This window comes from Microtus pennsylvanicus, chromosome 5, assembly GCF_037038515.1.
Source record: "Microtus pennsylvanicus isolate mMicPen1 chromosome 5, mMicPen1.hap1, whole genome shotgun sequence".
Lineage (NCBI taxonomy): Eukaryota > Metazoa > Chordata > Mammalia > Rodentia > Cricetidae > Microtus > Microtus pennsylvanicus.
The window spans coordinates 126,606,291-126,620,546 of NC_134583.1; the positions used below are offsets into that span (position 1 = coordinate 126,606,291).

General features: G+C 42.3%; 1 protein-coding gene across 1 annotated transcript in view; it reads left to right on the forward strand.

Annotated features, from left to right (window-relative positions):
• Positions 1-2,724, forward strand: part of Cfap58 (cilia and flagella associated protein 58) — a 106,375-nt gene extending 103,651 nt beyond the window's left edge. Inside the window, exon 21 of the mRNA XM_075975267.1 lies at positions 2,298-2,724. Within this exon, the coding sequence (XP_075831382.1) occupies positions 2,298-2,409 (112 nt within the window). The 3' untranslated portion in view covers positions 2,410-2,724. The remainder of the gene's footprint in view (positions 1-2,297) is intronic.
• Positions 2,725-14,256: the final 11,532 nt, after the last annotated feature.

A 14,256-nucleotide genomic window follows, 5' to 3' on the forward strand; every position in this document is an offset into this window, starting at 1 on the left:
CTCCTTTCTGTGACAGGAGAATCATCTCATTTGTCTCTGAGGGTGCACACACTCCACTTGAGACTGGCGGTATAGTTTACACCGTTCCAAACAGCTAGCTTGGCTGAAGGGCTCATCATCTTTCTAGAACCAACTGACTTCTTGCTGTAGCTCACGGCTTGCCCTAATCTCTTTAAAAACAAATTTTAAAGTCGTATTTATTTGTTTGTTTGTTTATTGTGTGTATGCATGTGTAGAGGTTTGGGTGTGGTGTGACTGTGCCATGGTGTTGGTAAGGAGCTCAGGGGATAACTTCTGTGAGTCAGTTCTTTCCTTCTGTCATGCAAGTCTAGGGGTCAACTTCAGGTCACCAGGCATGGCAGCAAGCCCCTTTACACAGAGCCATCTCTCTGGCCCCTAACCTCATGTCCTGTGGCCTTCCTGGCCACTCCATAGTTGACTGCAATACAGTAGGATGAGCTGTTCCTTCTTGGCTTAGCCCATCTCAATGGCTGCTGCAGCCACATAGAATTAATAACTCTTTGATTTAAATTTAAGTCAATGAAAATTGTGAGCATTGGTTGCGGTAGCTGCATTTAGTGTGTTGGGTACCCACACACAGTGGCCAGCTGCAGAACCGTTCCTTTACTGTGGAGGTGTCCGTTGGTCAGTGTGGCTCCTCTTCAGGTTGTGCCTTCACCTGTGCTTTGCCTCCTCCCGTGCAGCCCTCTGACCTAGGTTTGGCATCACTGGAGCTTCCTTTCAGTTGAAGCACCCGTAAGCCAGTAGACAGAAGGGTTCATAGGAGCACAGCGAAAAAGATGAAGGTGCTGAAGAAAATATGCACAGGCAAGAACAAAAGTGCTGAGATGGTTTAGACTGGAAGGAAGAAGGCTGCAGGGAGTCATTATAATGGTCTATAAATACATTAAACAGATAATGTAGAGGAGGCAGTATTCCCATTAGTCAGCTTAGACCAAGCCAGAAGCATTAAGCGTAAGTTCCTTCAGAAAGGAAAATTCAGGTTATTTAAGGCAAGGGAGTGCAGGGAAGAGGGAGGGAGGGCTGCTTGCATCCAACACCGAGCAGGGCGAGACAAGTTGCCAAAGGACGGGAAGGCATCCGCTCTGCTGGACCCACTCAAAGCTAGGGCTTATGTCCTATTTGTGGAGGATGGCTTTTCACAGTAATGAAATCAATTCTACTAAGAGCAGCTGAGTTGATTAACCAGTGCTCTACAGGTTCTTTCCAAATGGAATAATTCAGAGCTTTCCCTGTGGATGGATGTTCACACACACACACACGCACACACTTTAGAAAATAACAACTCATACCATTTTTGCCTTTTGGATTCTTTCATTTTCCTCAGACACACTTTTCATCAGCCACTGGTTCCACCCATGTCCCCCCACCGGATTCCTCCAGTGTCCACTTCGTATGCTTGTCTGTAGTTTGCAAATCAGATTCTTTCCCGAAAGTCAGAATTCATTCCTCTGAGCTCAGTCATGTGTATTCAGCACATCTGTTTGATTCTGGTCTTAGAAGTTTGTTAATTTTTGTGCTTTATAATTCAAAATAGGGAACTCGTGTAAGTATGCTGTCTCTGCAGGAAAGGTGTGTGCGTATGTGTGTGTGTGCATTTGTGTATGCATGTATATAGATGTATGTATGTGCATATATGTGTGCGTAAAAGGGACCCATATGAAAAAATACATTGTTAGATTTGTTTTAAGTAAAATTTCTTTTATCTATTACCCAAAATACCATCCTCTTTATTTTTTTCTATTTCTCCAGTCCTTCTTGTATCTTAAACTATTTCTAGCAATTTCTGCTGTGTGCTTGGAGTTATAGGAGAGTTCTTATTTTACAGATGTCCAAGTTTGATAAAGAGACTTTACATGCAGTAAATATTTCTAGCTTTCCACAGGAATTTGGAAATATCCCAGGTGATAAATGACTAATTAGTCATTATATCTGAACCAGAAGGAAGGCTTTTCTGACCGATCTTTGGAACTAAACAAGTGTTTTTAAAGCAGGAAGATCATTGCAGAAGAATGCCACAGCGTTTGAGCTGTAATGAGGTCCTCCGTCCATGTTTGGCCCACCAGTAGTGGCATACATGTCATATCTAATTGTTGTCCCATAAATCTGCGTGTTGTCAGAAAACACCTAATTAGATTTCCACAACCACCTCGTCTCTAGCCAGAAGCGTTAATCCACTGCTTTCAGTGGCTAGCATTCCCTAGGAACTTACAGAGCGTGAAACTTAGAGGAAGAATAGGATGGTGGGGAAGCTAACCATCTCTTTTCTCTTACAGAAACAAGGACAGAATGCCCATGAACAACATCATCTCAGGGTCCAAGCAGTCTGGCCCTCGCTTTACTGGGGGTGGATTTCCCCTCACCCAGTCATCCAAGGTGAAGTTGTAACTGGAAGTTTCTGGTTGGATCAAACTCAACAGCTCAGGAAATTTACTCTGGAGCCTTCTGGCAGAGTTGCCAGATCATAGATTTCTAGAAAAGCTGGTGGCCAGCTTTCCGGAATGGGATGAGGTGAACAACTATCAATGTTTTGTTTATAAGAGCGATGACGTCGTACCCGAAGCACATGGACATTAACAGACTGTAATTGGAGCTCTTTAACTAGGCTGGCCCTTGGCATAGAGCTGATTTCTTGTTACAATCCCACTGACTGACTTAAGATGCACCAGGTTTAGAAATTCGGGCTGGGTGAAGCTTTGGGTATTAATTTCTCTATCATAGATATTTGAGCACTTGAAGATTTTTGTATGTAAAAATATTTTATATGGAAAAATGCAGCGCATGCCCTCCAGTCTTATTAGTGAAAATCTGTTTTAATTATTCCTCATTAACAAGTCATGGAATGAAAGCAGGACATGCTAGTGGGATTTCAGCGGAGTATGTTAAGAGTGGTCTCCGTGTGGGATGCCATTTCAGGCCTGGGGTAGGAAGAGAAATGCCAATAAATAACTTCATCATAAAAAAAAAACCTTTGTAGAGACATTGATCTTTGCTTTGGTAGAGCCTGTCATTAAAGTTTAAAATGACTGAGAGAAATGTTTAAAGTAAGGATTTGAGTCAGAGGACCCAAGACTGAAAATGGAAGGATTCACTGCTGTACTTGGGAGGCCTTGTGCTTGAAGGTGTAGTTGTTTAGCACCAGGATCTGTTTGGCTCTCAGGCTGCCAGATAGCACTTTGAGCCACAGAATCCTGATGTGGGATGCCCCTCTGTGTGCAGTAAATATGTTTTGTTACCATTGGTTAATAAAGAAGCTGATTTGGCCAATAGCTGGGCATAATAGAGTCAAGCGGGAAATCTAAGCAAAGATAAAGGGAAAAAGAAGGCAGAGTTAGAGAGATGCCAGCAGCCACTAGGGAAGCAAGATGTGATACAAGAAACCATGAGCCTTGTGGTAAAATATAATAGAAAGGGTTAATTTAAGATGTTAGAGCTAGGTAATAATAAGCCTGAGCTAATAGGCCAAACAGTTTGCAATTAATATTAGGCTTCAGAGTGGTTATTTGGGAACTGGTGGGCAGGAGAAAATCCTCTAGTTACAGATTTCACTGTGTTTTCTTTTTGTTGAAGCCCCAATTATGTGAGCATCGTTCACAGTTACTTTACTCAATGTTCACTCAGTAATATCTTGGCCATCTCTCTTATAATAACTTCATTTCTGTTTTTTTTTTTTAATTACCAAAGAACAAGTATCTCAGGAATGGACAAGAGCACCGTTGTGGGACATTTGTGTACTCTGTGAAGATGAGTTGCTGTGATTGGTGTAATAAAGAGCTGAATGGCCAATACCTAGGCAGGAGAGGACAGGCGGGACTTCCAGAAGAGAGAAAAAGGAAGTCAGAGGGATTAATCTAGCTGCAGGAGATGCCAACAGGATGTGGAACAAATCAGACATACAGGAGAGAGGAAAGGTAACCCAGCCGTGTGATGGAATGCAGACTAGTAGAAACAGGTTAATTAAGTTATAAGAGCTAGTTAGAAAAAGCTGAAGCTAAGGCTACATTTTCATAACTAATAATAAGTCTCTCTGTCATTATTTGTGGGCTGGCAGTCCTGACAAGAAAGCTTACTACATAATATATGTGAAACATTTGAATGTTCCATCTGTGTTCATGACCATGATTCCCATGGTCAGCAGCATCATCCAAGATGCTTGGTCAGATGGTGCCAGAAGGTGGGACTGAATTGAGTCCACTGAGGCTGGGGCTATCGCTTAGGTGAGGCTCCCGAGAAGCTGACCAATGACAGAGGAGTCCATGAGAGTGTTTTACTACATGGTGATTCCACAAAAGTAGGTAAGAGGATGCGGAAGTGAAATAGCAAGGGGAAGCAGGCCATGGAAGGCATACAAAGTCAAGCTCTGTTTGGAACAGAACTTAGAATACACTCTCGTTAGTGCTCAGAGTTTTACCATGAGGGATGATAGGGCTTGGATGGCTATAGCCTCACACTGTTAGCCACCAGCCAAGGGCTGTTCTGCAGGAACCTTTCTGTTCTCCCTGCCTGTAGGCAATTCTGGCCCTTGCCTCTCCGTGGCAGGCCTTGGACAAAGGGATAGCAGGTATTGACTGCTGAAGGGGAAATGGTTAAGAGATCAAGGGGACATGGGATAGCTTGTGTCATCCCATGATGCTCTCTGATTTGGACCAGAGTAAGAAGGTCATAGGTAGAAAGAAACCTTAGTGTCCTTGGTGATATTGTGAGGTATGCTCCTAAGCCCTTTGAGTACTGTACATGGGTGGAAAAAGTGGGGATGTTTCCTAGAGAAGTTACCAAGAACATTTTAAATTCAGAAGATCACAATGGGAGCCAGATATGGGTGATGCATGCAGTGGTAGAGACAGAGGATTGGGAATTCAGGCCAATCTTGATTACAAGGCCAGTCAGATTTAAGCCTGTGCTACAGAAGACCTTGTTTCAAAACAAACAAATGAATGTACAAATCAGTAGAGTTAGGTAAGGTGGTGCATGCCTGTAAGTCCTGCACTTGGGAGGCAGAGAGAGGGTGATCACAAATTCTGTCTCCATGTGGACAAGGATAGGCTGGTTATATCTCAATATCTTTCTTGGGTGTACAGTGTTCTATATTTAGTGCTAAGCACTTAAAAAAACACAGTGGAACCATTTCCATTTCTAAAAAGTCACCAACGATATTTTCCCTCAGAGCAATACATTGTGTAGATAAGTTTCCCATCTGTGCAGAGACGTTTTCTGAACTATAACTAAGGGCAAGTTCATTCTGAGCTGTTGAGAGGGCTCTCTCTATAAGAGGTTCACCTGTGATTCTTGATTGATCCCAGGATGGCAAAGACCCTGAAGCCATCTTCTGGGTTCACAGCCTGACTTGTAACAGTGAGTTGTTCTGAAGTGTGGATGAATTCCATCACATAAGCTTAGAGTACTGCCGGGCATAGAGTGTGCAATGTGTACATGTATGTTTGTGCACACATATAGTGGATACACAGAAGAGAGAACTAATATGTCTGGGGAAGAAAAGTGGCTACATAATTCTTACAAACTCTAAAGGTGATTCTACAATGCTCATACAGGGCGGATGACATTCAAACGTCTGGATGAAGCTTGATTTGGTAATTAGTTTATAATTACCACATTGTGTAAAATGCCACATTGTGTGCTTTATGAAATTTATATGCACTATTATTAAAATCTTGGGGAAAAGAAAATCTTATATAAAATAGTAATGTATCATAATAAATTTACAAACAAAAGTAAAAAAAAAACCCACCAATTTGAAGATGAGCTGCAAACAGAGCTTGACTTTGCATGCCTTTTACCATCAGAAATTGGAATTTTCTGTTGTCATTCAGTCACCATAGAAAAAGACCTAGTGACCTCTGCTGTCCTCTCCTTCCTGGGTGATCGCCTGCACCGCCAACAGGGAGCCTACGTCCAGGACAGAAGAGGCTCTGGGAGCTCCATGAGACTCCACTACATGATGTGTGTTATGTCCCAGTGGAAGAGTGCGTAAGGCTGGAAATAGCAAAGGCTCAGTACTGGAAGCAATAGCCATTTAGGTGCACGTATTTCCACCATAGCCACGGCACATAAATGGATCGTTAAAGACACTGCCTTTTGCAAAGCATTAACAATAACTGTGAGCTCACAGTGGGCTTGGTGCCTTTAAGAACCACAAATCTGCTCTGCATTGTAAAGCAACACAAGGGAAAGGTACAGCTGCGTAGTTTCACCCCAGGGTTTTCCCAGTTGGAGAGAGGAGTCCTCTGACTTCCAGCTAGGAAGCTGGGGATGTGTGATGGCTGGCTTCTCTGTTAATAGGGAGACGTGATGACGGAGACGCCCTGGCCATCATTTGCTGATCACCACCTCTCAGCAGCTTCTCCTATAGCTGCATTTTTATCAAGCTTACTTCTGAAGAATGGCTCAGAGCACAGGTGTGCTGCTGTGTTATGTTGTAGAGAGGGCGTTAGCTGTGTGTCGTAGGAAAAGATGGCGGTGATTTCGCTAATCATGGTGTTAATTCTGCTGGAAAAATTTACCCAGGGTGGATAACTCTCATTTGATTTCCTGACCAGCTCAGAATTTGAAGTTCAGCCTAGACCAAGATCCTCATAGGACAATTCTGCATGGTGAATTTTGTGCAGGGCGGTATTACGAAAGCAGGGTGGTTTGAAACACAGGATACTATGTCTTCATTAAATGTAGCCAATTCCACGGCCACCTAGCTGCTATTGGAGCAAAGGGAGGGTGTTTTTAAATATTAAAATTGTAAAATAACTTAATATATATCTCATCATTCTCTTTGAAGTAGATGGAAAATATTTTTATAGCATTATCCATTTTTAACTCCTAATTCAATGCTGTTTTAGCATACCATTCCTCATATCTATTATTTAAAGGTTCCATTAGGGCTTTGAGATCCGCTAGAATTTTATAACAGTAGGAAATGTCGTAGCAACAGGGTACCATTCTTCTTTTTTATAATTAAAAATAGATTTTCCCTCTTTTTTTAAAGTGCTCTGCTGTAACAGAAAGTTAGGAAGTGAGGATAAACAAAAAAGAGAAAAAAGAGTTACCAATAATCCCTGCCCACCACCTCTGTCACCTAGGACTGTAGCGATTGCTCATGTCTACCATTTGTCCTGACTCACCGAGGGCTCAGGCTACCAAATCAGTAAATGTTTTGAACACTGTCTTTGAAATATTACTGTCACATACTCTTAAATGTGTCTTTCTGCATTTAAAAATTATTTGATTTTATGAGTGTTTTGTGTACATTAATGTTTGTGGAACACTTACACACTCGGTGCCCACAGAGGCCAGAGGAAGGATTTCCTCAAAACTGTAGGCTGTTTTTATCTTTTCTACAATCCCATATGAGGGAAGTCCACACAACATGTTCTTTTGGACTTAGGTCTTTAAAATACTGTGCAGTAATTTTGAGATCAACCATGTGCTCTTATATGCATGTATACATCAATCATTTACTTTTAATGCATAGTAATATTCTACTATATAGAAGTAATGCAATTTGCTTGAGTAGTTGATGGGAGAACAAGTTGCTTCTAAATTGTAGCTCCTGTGAATAAAGTTGCTGCAAAGACTTATGCATGAGTCATTATGTGGATAGACATCATTTCTCTTGGGAGAAGCAGTAAGGGCCGGAAATGCTGGATCTGCACGAAAGTGTGTATTTTACTTGATGAGACACTGTCAAAATGTTCTCTGGATTGCATCAACTTACCATCCTAAAAACAATGTCTGTGGACTCGTCCTTGTCAATGTTGTGCACTGTCAGTGTTTTTTAAGTCATTCTCTTCTATAAACAGTGATGTCTCCATGTGGTTTATTTCCTGATGACTAATAGCATTAAACATCTGTTATTGTCATTTTGGTCATTCATACATCTTAGTTTGTGAAATGCCTTTAAACCTTAAGCCCATTTTGATCTTCTTACAAGGTTGTGAAAGTTCCTCAGGAAAGCTGATGCATGAGCTTTGTCAAGTGTGTGTGTAACACTTACTTTGTTTGTGGTTCACCATTTCCTTTTCTCAACAGTGCATTCTGAGGACCAGAACATTTCCATTTTAATAAGGCCCGATGAATCTTTATTTTTCTTGTTTTGCTTTTACTTCCATTGTCTTGTCTTACGCCATGTCTGCATACTCCATGACAGTAATGAATTTCTCTTGTCTGAATATTGCTTGAAGTTGTTTTAATTTTGTCTTTTATATTTATATTTATGGATTAGAGTTAATTTATGTATGGTATAAGGTTTTAGAGCAGAGGTTCATTTTAAAACCTCTTTAATTTTAAAAAAATAAAATACAAATTCTTATTGGTGGTGGTCACTCAGTTGTATAAAAGATCTTAAAAGAATCCTTTGTCCTAGCTGAGATCTTGTACCCTGTGGTCAGCTTCTCCCCCTTTCTTTCTTGCGCCCCTCTTCTCACAGCACCTGTTAAACCGAAAGTCTACTCTCTACTTCCTAGAGTTCAAACTTTTATACCTTACGTGTAAGCGAGATTACTTAGCACTTGTCTTTCTGTGTCCAGCTTACAGCAGTTAGTGGGACATTCCCAGTTTCCTCTATATGGTTACAGATGTGAGAATTCTCTCCTTTTAAAGACTTAAGAGTCTCCTGCATATATACCCTCTTATTGCCTGCCCTTCACGTGTTTGTCAAGGTAGACTTCTGTTGATTGATTGGAAATAGTACTTCAGTGAACATGGGACTCTTCTCTTTCCTCCTCTCCTAGCTTCCTTCCCCTCCCCTCCCCTCCCCTCTTCCCTGTATCCTCACTCTTTCTAAGTTCTCCCTTTGTACCCAGGCTGGCCTCAACTTCACGTCTTCCGGTCACCAAGTGCTGTGTTTACAGACATGTGCCACCGTGTGCCTAGATTAGATGATTCCTGATTCTGACTTGGTACCATCCACTTACAGCTATTTGATGTAAGTCAAGTCACCCAACTTTCGCAGCCTTTGGATTCTAGCTTGCAAGGTGAGTGCCATGACTGTACCTGGTGCTCACCTCATGAGTGTGAGGACTGTGGAAGGCTCTCTAGGACATGCGCACAGTGCCCCGGATGCACTAAATGTTCAAGAAACTGCAGCTTTGTTAATATCAAAAAACCATCTTGCTTAGAACTGGTGGTTTGGAAAATATGAGAAATCATTTTGAGTGGTCAGGCCAGTGGGTACCAAGCATCGTAGGAACCACTTCATTGCCATCAGGATAGATGCGTGGTCAGGAATGGACACTGGGTTACGAGGCTTTCTATTACACTCCTTAAATAGACATTAAAAGATTGAATGGCTATTAAAGTATATTGTGTCAGCTCTGTCTCTCTCTCTCATTAGCGATTAGTCTTTTTTACACTTCATTTGAGACAGAATGCCAGGAACTCTTTCTTCTGGTTCCAAAATAACACAGTCCGCCTTTCCAGCTTAAACAGAGGCAGCTGCTCCCTCCTCCCTGCTGCGATGATGCCAAGGAATTTAATAAAAGTGACAGTATGCAGTACCACCACCCCAGCGAGGCTTTAACACGGGGATGACCAGGCACATCCAGCATCTATGAGAGGGGGTTTCAAAGTCTAAACCTATCTGCATTTGGAAGTTACCTGGGCATTTTCTTAATTAGTGACTGATTGGGGAGGGCTGATTGGGCTGCTGGTCCTGGGTTCTATAAGAAAGCAGGCTGAGCAAGCCATGGAAAGCAAGCCAGTAAGCAGCTCCCCTCCATGGCCTCTTGTATCAGCTCCTGCCTCCAGGTTCCTGCCCTGTTTGAGTGCCTCACTTCCTTCAGCGGTGGACTCCTATGTAGAAGTGTAAGCCAAACAAACCATTTCCTCTTCAACTTGATTTTGGTCTTGGTGTGTCATTGCAGCAACAGAAACCCTAAGACACTGTCTTTTTCATGAGTTGGTTGGAGTTATTGCTTGGTGGCTTTGTTTTGTTTTGATAAGCACAGAATCAAAGTGTTCTTCTAAGGTGATCATTTCAGCAGTACTTGACAGCCACATAACTTCATTGGTGACATTCACCTTTATCAGTAGACTAAGGTAGTAATTTTTAGGTCTCTTCACTATTTAAAAAAGATTGTTTGCTCCTTTTTTGGTTTAGTCTTTGGAAAAACAACATTAATTCTAGCTCACTATCAACTCAGAAATAAGTGGTAACAATTAAGTTCCTCAAAAGAGGGTGTTAGGAAATCCCGTTTCAGATGAGGAAACTAAGGCGGAGAGAGGTTAGATCATTTTCCCGAGGCCACCTACAGACATATGCTGATGATGTCAGCTTATTACCATGTAACTCATGTTCACACAGACAACCTTGCATGACTGATAGCTCTCTCTGTGGTGCTGTAGGAAAGAAAACCACCTGGCAAATGCAAATGTTCTCAATTATTTCTTCTGGACCGTGAGTAGGACAATAAAATTTAAAAAGAGACTCCCTGCTGAGCCGTGGTGGCACACACATTTAAAGAGACAGAGGCAGGCAGATCTCTGTGAGTTCGAGGCCTGGTTTACAAAGCAAGTTCCAGGATATCCACAGCTGTTATACAGAGAAACTTGTCTTGAAAAACTGAGAGAGAGAGAGAGAGAGAGAGAGAGAGAGAGAGAGAGAGAGAGAGAGAGAGACACTCCTCAAGATGTTCACTTTTGCAATTGAATCAATCACTGCTGGTTTGTAGAAAAGATGTCAGATTCTAGCTCATGGTCTATGGCTTGGATTTGGTTGGCAGATGTATTTTGTTTGGCCGACATGGTGTGTTTAAAATCATCTTCTGTTTTGACTGTCAACTTTCAGAAACAGAAGAATTTTACATACAAACCTAGATTTGATGGTTCCCTTCTTGAAAGTTTGAAAGATCTGGTGATGCCGGGTTTGTGTTTGTCTCTGGTGTTATTCATGTGGTGTAGACTCACTGCTGGATTGCAAAGATGTGCTGCTCCCTGGGTCCTTTCAGTGCCTTGGACCTGACCTGGTGTGTGGTCTTTGGCTTTTGTGGTCTGAACCCACGCTTGCTGAAAGGTATGGAATCTCTATTTCCTAGGTCTGTTACCTCATGAGTGGAATTGGCCTGTTCTGTAGATATCCTAGAGTAGAACCCACATCAGATATTCAAGTTGTTACCTTCTCTCTACCCAAAGTGTATGAGTGAAGGAGAGAACATTGTGAGTCAGAGCTATCAAGATTGGGGCATGAAAGAAAGCTTGGAGCGGAATTATTGGAAGAAAGAATTTCAACTCCAGTATTATGTAACTACGTTTTCCTGAAGAATTAATAAACTTGATAGCATTATAATTCTACTCATAAAGAAGTAATTGCACCTAATAACTGATTATATGAGAAAATCCACATTAGAGCTCCCAATTAAAAACAAATATATGGGCGGCAGAGGTTATGGGGAACTGAAGCATATGAGCTCCATGAGGTGGAGAGCAATGGTTGGAGATGGGAGAGCATCGGCCCTAGAAGGCGGCTGGAGGAAGCTAAGCAACTTGGATTTTGTTTTGGGTAGAAAAAGAAGGCAGAGGAGAGAGGTGCTGGAGTGAGCGAAGGGACAGCATGCTCACAATCATGTCACCTTTTCTGGTCAGATGATCTTGGCTCTTTTGAGCTAAAAGGAAAGCCGGGTCCTGTGTCAGAGATGACACCATGTCAACTGAAGATGTGTCTCAATCTTTTTGTTGTGGTGTATTAAATAAGCTGATACTGGATGATGATGATGGTGATGACGACATATGATATGATGATATGATATATGATATGAACTCTCTAGTTGGTTATCTGGGTGGGTTTTCCTGTGTCAGAGCATCACTGTGCTGGATAGTTTTATGTCAACTTGACACAAGATAGTGACTGATGGGGGAGGGCCAAGCCCAGTGTGGATGGGGTTGTCCTTGGGTTGATGGTCCTGGGTTCTACAAGAAAGCAGGCTGAGCAAGCCATGAAGAGCAAGCCAGTAAGGAGCACCCTTCCATGGCCTCTGCGTCAGTTCTTGCCCTGCCTCCAGATGCCTGCTCTGTTGGAGTTCCTGTCCTGACTTCTTTCAGTGATGGGCTACAATATAGAAATATAAGCTAAATAAACACTTTCCTCCACAGCTTGCTTTTGGCCATGGTGTTCCACTGCAGCTATAGAAACCCTAACGAGGACAGTCATCTTTTGATGGTTGCTGGTGTTAAGTTTGTGTTGTGTTGCAGGAAGTTTGGCCAAAGTCTCTTTTTGCTCACAAAATATGAGCCCTTCCCCAAGGAAGCATTTTTGCCTCTGCAAATCTTTTCTGTCCAAGAAAGTTTGGAAGATCATTTAGAAATTAATTTGGTATATTGTTTCACTGACTCCTGACAGGTAGAATGTACCCATCCATCAGGTGAGCTTTTTAATCCTAGGAGCGACATAAACATTAACTTCCCTGGCTTCAGTGATGTTTGAGACAAGAAAAGGATAATTGTAACCGCTCATTATTCTCTCTGTATTAATCACCATGTTAAGTGATGGCTCCGTTCACACCTTGCTGTTTTGTTAAAGAAAAAGGAAAAGGACAATTTTGTGCAATTCTCTGGGGATTTGGAACAGGAGTGTTGGCTTGTGTCCTTAACAGATTTCAGGTTGAAATAAGAAACGGAGAGAGCCACTCCACTTGTACTTGGTGGTGGCTTAATAGAAAAAAAATTAATGACTTTTCATCTTATTTCGGCTCAGACGCCTACCTGAGCTATGGTTTGAAATGAGTTTCCTGTTCTCGACTCCCCTTGCCGAGGACCTGGAGATTTATCAATATCTCGCCACAACAAAGAACATTGCTCAGTGCAATTTGACTCAGGAGCAGCTTTCTTCTCCAAAGAGTCATCACATGTATTCTTAACGTCTATAGATTTAAGCAGGATTTATACTTCATAAACCCAAGTGTGCATCCAAATCCTCTTGTTATTGTAAAGAACAACAAAGCCAGCCCTCAATAAGCCAGCCTCCCTGCCCCCACCCGTAAACCTCTAAAGTAAGATTTGTTCTTTCCCCAGTCTGAACTTTAAGGACCCGGTTTAGCCAGCACCCCTGTGAGAAAGCCGTATTTGACAGGTGCCCTGGCCCCGCAACTTTCCAAACGACTGGAGTAAGTTTGTCACCAGCCCCTTCTTTAAAGCAGCAGAGATTTACATTTGCTGTAGCCTTTCTGGGAACTCTGGTGTGCTGCTGGTGTCTAGGCAGAGACACTTTTACTATTTCCTTATGGGATTTATCACCACAGGGTTTATTTCCCAGCCAACATTTAGTGTTATGTTTAGAATTATGCTCGCTTGGCATTAAGAAATTCCCTCTGGAAAAGTTGTATTTCAGCCAGAGATGGACAAAGTGGTCCAGAGACCACTGCCCAGCATGGATGTTCCAAGACCCTTTACATTAAATTGATTTCTGCCATTCAGAATCAGCTCTGGTTTATGTTTTGAGTTGTCTCACTCGGAGCCTGCATCTTCAGCCTGCCTTTGAACACATAGAACATGCAGTGCACATGATGCTTGGGATGCCCACCATGGCCCTGGGTGCTCTGCACAGATGCAGCCTTGCCAAGGAAGATGGGATAGACTTGGGGGTACATCTGGCTCTTTCGGTGGCTGCTTTCTTCTACCAATGCCCCGTATTCCAGGGTTGCCCCATATTCCAAGGGACTACTTGAAATAACATGTGTAAATCTTAGGGGACGAATGATGGATGCTAGTTTGTTTCTGAGTAATAGCTCTTTTCTCTGGGAAACAGATTGGATTTACAGTATGTGTGAGTATTATATATGTACACAGTGTGATGCTCAGACATTTCGGCCTCGCGTCTAAGAAGCACCATTGTCCTTTCATGATATTATTTTATTTTAATCTGGCCAGCAGTTCTAGCTTTTTAAGGCGACTCTGGCTGTAGAGGTTTAAAATACTTTCAAATGACACGCTGGTGAGCCATCATACCGGTGTGACAAAGGACTTCACAAAAAAGAGATGCATTGTCCCAAGGTCCTTTGATCCTATTCAAAACATTAAGATCCCCTTTAAAACTATTTCAAAGGTCTGGTAATTTCTGCTTTTATGCCCATCACAGAAAATGCTTCCTATGCAGCTCTGGCCCCAGCTGGAATACGTTTTGTTGTTATTGCACCCAGAAAAGGTGACTCCCTTTCCTGTTCAGTGTGGACAGTGTCTGACTGCACCGAGACACCACCCCCTCATGTGGATGACAGAACACGCATTGGCTTTTATTTG